Source organism: Condylostylus longicornis, unplaced genomic scaffold, assembly GCF_029603195.1.
Source record: "Condylostylus longicornis isolate FDR11 unplaced genomic scaffold, ASM2960319v2 ptg000112l, whole genome shotgun sequence".
NCBI classification, from domain to species: Eukaryota; Metazoa; Arthropoda; class Insecta; order Diptera; family Dolichopodidae; genus Condylostylus; species Condylostylus longicornis.
In genome coordinates, this window is record NW_026578080.1 from 144,664 (window position 1) to 150,043 (window position 5,380).

The following is a 5,380-nucleotide window of genomic DNA, read 5'->3' on the forward strand; positions in this document are numbered from 1 at the left end:
AATTTTAGAAAATGCTGCCAGTTTAAATTTTTTACGATGCGTTTTTTTACGTAATTCCAAAAAAACTTGCGAATCGAGAATCTACTTACGCAAATTTGCGACTTTCGCATTTTTACATAAAAGGCCGCCTGGTTTAAAGTTTGGAGTTTAAAAGCTGTTGTGCATGAATTTAAATAATATTTACTTTTAAAATTTTAACAAAAATTATTTTGACTAAAAAATGCCAGACCTTTAAATTTTTTACCCAAATCATGCCAAAAATATGTAGCATAATGTTTTTAAAAATATTGTGCGTAACTACTTTTGTAATGTCAGATCTGATAGCAAATATTTACCTTGTAAGAATACGGATACTCCACGTAACTTAAAGTGACAACCTTAAGATACTAACAATACAGTGGGTAAGAAATGTTTTCATTTCTGAAAAAAAGAAATGAAGTAAATTCGCCTGCAGACGAAAAATCAATCGGGAGTACTGAAATAACGTGTAATTATGAGGCTTGGTTCAAATCAGTTTTATTTTGAATTTGTCTTTTAGATTTAGTTTGTAATGACAATTAGTGTTTATTCGTTGTAAATTGTGTCATTTTAGATTTGTTTTACCTCCACTAAAAATTTATTAAAATTTCTAGTATTGGATACATTATGCACTTACGTGTGTATGAATGTATTCAAGAAAAATCTCAAAAAAGCATTGTAAAGCTGATTTGCGGTATGCTTAGAAATTTTCACACTTTTGTAATTAGTTTTTATTTGTAGCAATTGAATTAGGGCACCGTTTTGCTGAAAGCCAAAATGCTGATTTTCCAGATAATTCAGGAGGTAATCTAATTTCAACGCCAGCTTTCAGTCACCAACATTGGAAAGAAGTCGGGGGTAAAAAAATGGTTCAGTATAATGCCACCAATAGCTTGGATGGAGTACCGTTTAATTTGTCGACTATGATTCATACTAATAATTTTTTCGAAAGTCAACAGTCAAAAGTAGATCACATATTAGCTGCTTTTACTAGATTAGCTTCGGTAGAAAATGCAAAAGGATACGATTTTGCTTTAGAAAAAAATGTAGTAGATATATAAAATTTGAATTTATTCAATGCTATCGGATAAATTATTCATACATATAGAAATACATGTACATGCATATGTACAAATATTTCCAAATGTTGCAAACCCGGGACTAAATTTAGGATTCGAAAATTTTTTTGAACAAAAATTTAAAAGTACTTCATTAATATCAAATAACCAAAGAAGGTAAAAAAAGTATTTATACACTACATAATGTGGTTGAACTTTTGGCGCTGAGTCTTATTAAAGATACCAATTTAAAATTTTGTTCAAATAAAATTTCCTTTATTCAAACAGTTTTTTCAATTTTGCTATCCACAAAAAAATTCTAAGTTTAATATAACAAAAAATAACATCAAAAATGTATTCATACACTCTGACATTAATGAATAAAATTTATTGCAAAAATTTATTTAATTATTAATAATATTTCGTATTGCCGTTTGCTTCTGTTACAGCTTTTAAGCGGTTTTTCATACTGCTCACCAATTTATGGTCTTGAGCTTTTATATTTCCCTATTCTTGTAACACTTTAAGGGATGCTGCGGAAGTAATTCCGTGTTTCCGGATTCGGCTTTCCAAAAACTCCCATGTTTTATTGGGCTTAAATCATGTTCGGAAGTCTGTGTTTAGAGTCGTTATCTTGCTGAAACATGTATGACCGCACATTAAGACCCAATTTTTCAGCATTGAGCTTTAAATTGTTCTATAAAATATTCAAGTAACCATTCTTATTCATAGTGTGGTTAATAAACGGTTACTCAACCAAGTAGCACCTATACAGTCCCATACTATTACGTTACCGACATCATGTTTCACTGTTGGCTCAACGTTTCCTTTGTTGAAATTTGCACTTCTCCATTCTTTTCAGTGGCCATCAATTCTAAAGATTTAATTGCCTTTATCGCTAAAATTACGTTGTTCCAGAAGTCATCGAATTTATTTATGTGCGTTTTAGCAAATTTAGTCGTTTTATTTTGTTGATGTTCGATATTAATGGGTTTTTTCTAATTGAACGCGACTTAAAACCGGCATTATGTAGAATATTTCGAATAGTTTGAGCATTGGAATTTTTAGCTTTGTACCCACTGTACATGTTTTTCATTGTTTGATATTAATGAAGTACTTTTAATTTTTCCTTAAGAATTTGAATCTTCTATGTGTTGTCTCACAGAAAAGGCCGAAATTTTTGATTCTTTTTTTAACATGTTGATATCACGCTGTTCCTTCAAACTAAATATTTTTGGTCGAACACTTCGGGGTTTTATTGCTGTTTTTCGATTTTTATAATTTTTTATAGCATGTTGAACCGTAGCACGAGTTGCACCTATACTGGCTCCAATTTTCTCTGAGATTTTTTCTCAAAATGTGGCTTTACAATTAAGTTACGCATGTCTGATGAAAGCTCTTTGCCTCTGCCCAAAATACTTTAATAATGTAATTTTGGTCAAAAAAATATATTACTATTGCAATAAAGTTTTAAATATTGAATTTTAATGAAAAAAAAAATTGAAATTTTGAATTTTTATCGAGTTTTTATTTCTCTTTTGGCGAATGAGCTGTCAAATCTGTGGAATGAAAATTGTACATACATATGTGACAAGCTTGCCGAATGAAAAATGAAATTCATACATACATACATATGTATGTATGTATGTATTGTAGTTGTTTTTATATTGGATATCATTTATAGTGATAAAATGAAAAAATCTAAACTATCTGTAAAGTATGTTTATAAAATTCTACAAATTATTGTAAAAAATATTGATTGTTTAATATTAATTTCACGGTGAAAAAACGAACCAAAAACAATTCCAGCATTTAAGTAAATTAATGGACAACAACCCCATTATCGTCAAAGGATAGAAACAATTGTCTTTGCATAAAAGCAAAAACAATGTGCGTGATATTAACCTTATTATTTTCGGTAGGTTTTCTGATGACGTGCGGTAGCAACATTTTGGATCTGGCGAATGAAAGCATTCGCCGATTATAGTTTAAAATATCATTCGACTCGCCTAGTCCATTCGACTCGCCTAGCTCGCTTCGCTGATCATAGTAAGGTTATTAACGACTGTATGAAAACTCGTTTAAGTAACGCTTACATAAATTTATTTTCAAAATTTGTAAACTTCATCAATTTCTTTTAAGTTTTCGGATTGCCCAAAGTATAGTCAATATCGCCGTTATTTTCATGATTTTTGGAAATAGAATTTATTTGATGATTATATTTTCGTTTTAATTGCGTTTTATGATATTTTATATTTCGTTTATTCTGGTGTCTGTCACGTAATTATTTTCTTTAGTGAAATTTTTTAATTTCTTATATTTTGGGGAATTTTTTGCTGTCTGTTATGTTGTTTGCCAGTTGGAATTGCTGGTCTTTTTTTGCATTGAATTTTTTTAGCCTAGTTAATTTTTCATTTTCATATTTAGCTTTTAAATTTTCTATGTCAGTTTTACCAAAATTTTATGTTATAAAGTCTATTGGTCTCAGTTTTGTTGTTGAATGTATTGTACTGTTGTAATAGGTGATTATTTTGTAAAGACGATCATTAAGATTGTCTTTACTACGTTCGGCATTCATAATCCTTAGATGCTCGTTAAGGGTACCATGGGTACCATGAAGCCGTTCGATATCGCTATTACCCGTTTTTTTGCCTGGTGTTGTTTAATTAATAATTCTTTGTTTAATACAGTCCAATATTAAGATCCAATTTCTGTCGTTCAGTTTATGTAAAGTCGCGTTTTTTGAGAATTTGTCAGTAGTTGTTAAATACATTTTATTTCTTTCAGGATACCAAATGTCCATGTGAACTGTTATCATTGAAACTATGTGGTGTTTCGAGAATTTCAAACTGTATTTCAGGAGGATTTCCTTCATGTTTCGCTATTTGACATATGTACATCACAGTTATTAATTACTTTTGTGATTTCTACTAAAAGTTTGAAAATAATTAGCTTTTCCAAGTTTCTAAAACACATCTTCAATATTTGGAATTGGGTAGCGGTCTTCAACAGTTATCTCATTCAATTTTCGATAATCAATGACAATACGCCATTTTTGCGTGCCACTGTTATCAACCTTTTTGGGAACTACCCAAATAGGGGCATTGTAAGGTGAATTAGAATGTTGTATTATTTTATTTCTAAGCATTTCTTCGATCTGCTTATCGACTTCTTCTTTATGAATTTGAGGGCATCGATATAATTTACAGTACACAGGGATTTCATTTTTCGTTAAAATAGAGTGCTTAATGTGGTTGGTGAAGGTTAAATTATCACCTTCCTTATAAAAATTTTCTTATTATTTAAAATTAACTAGAATTATTGACTTTGAAGTTTTCAATATTCGGTCTTTATAATTAATAGTAGCATTCAAAGCGCACAAGATATTACTTCCTATGAGACCGCCGACCTTTTCGTGGAATTTAAATTCTAAGAATTCGAGGAACATATTTGTTTCGTTAAAAATTTCGAAAGGAGGAAATCTACATTTAATATGTATATGAATATTGTGGCCTAAGGCTTTTAAAAAGTGTGTTTCTTCTTTAATTTTCTATTTGTATTGGCAAAGGTCCGGATTAATGATGTTCCAGTATCAATTATGAACCTTATAATTCAAACATTCTAAAACTCATTATATGGGTTTTGATGGGATTTTTTATTACTATATAGGGAAGCTGTTTTTGGCTCGTTCCCGAAAACTTCTAGAGGATTCGTTATTTGAAATGTCCATCGATTCTGGTTCATTATTTTTTTACAACTATGAGAAAATTGTTCTACTACTAGGGTTTCTAACATATTGTAGTCTAAATTAGTTTTTGTTTGATTACTAGATAAATTGTTTTTAAAATAATTATTGGAATAATTATGATTTCTCTGTTGCTTATAGTTATTACTTGTAGAGGGTGTATTTTTTATATTTGTTTTATTTTCGGTTTTGTGATCAAATGAGTTAGTATTAGAATAAGACATAAAATTGGATTTAAAAATATATTTAGTTATCTTGAAATAAACGAGGTTGTTTTGGACCTAATTTATGGTAATTTGTCTCACGAATTATATCGTAGGCCCTATCTAAAAATTGTGGGTTTCTAGCTAAGACAATACTCCTCGCTGTTTCAGGAATATTGCTCCTAAAATTTTCGAGAGCAATCCTTTTATTACTCTCGACCCTGTGTGTGCATCAAGTTATAATTGAGCAAGTAATAATTATTTAACCTGCATAAATATTTGTTTATTGAATTAAAATATTCCTCTATTGTAGTTTTGATTCTACAATAGCGTAATTTTTTGTTCTGCCATTTCCA

The 5,380-nt window shown here is 29.8% G+C and overlaps 1 protein-coding gene across 3 annotated transcripts; it reads left to right on the forward strand.

Annotated features, from left to right (window-relative positions):
- The first annotated feature begins 330 nt into the window (after positions 1-330).
- LOC129614567 (uncharacterized) lies at positions 331-2,582 on the forward strand. Of its 3 annotated transcripts, none has more exons than XM_055529258.1 (2): positions 331-487; positions 760-2,582. In XM_055529258.1, exons 1-2 carry the CDS (start codon positions 409-411, stop codon positions 1,077-1,079), a joined length of 399 nt encoding a protein of 132 aa, XP_055385233.1. In that variant the 5' UTR covers positions 331-408; the 3' UTR covers positions 1,080-2,582. The 3 variants fall into 3 exon arrangements, with proteins under 3 accessions (XP_055385233.1, XP_055385234.1, XP_055385235.1); XM_055529259.1 differs by lacking the exon at positions 331-487 and adding an exon at positions 530-696 and having other exon boundaries at positions 747-2,582; XM_055529260.1 differs by lacking the exon at positions 331-487 and adding an exon at positions 538-696.
- The last annotated feature ends 2,798 nt before the right edge of the window (positions 2,583-5,380 follow it).

Bases quoted from the DNA above. Each gene is read 5' to 3' on its own strand.
- LOC129614567 (XM_055529258.1), top strand. From the start codon at position 409: ATGTTTTCATTTCTGAAAAAAAGAAATGAAGTAAATTCGCCTGCAGAC. The intron at 488-759 runs GTAATTATGAGG...TTTTATTTGTAG, and splicing joins CGGGAGTACTGAAATAACGT to CAATTGAATTAGGGCACCGT.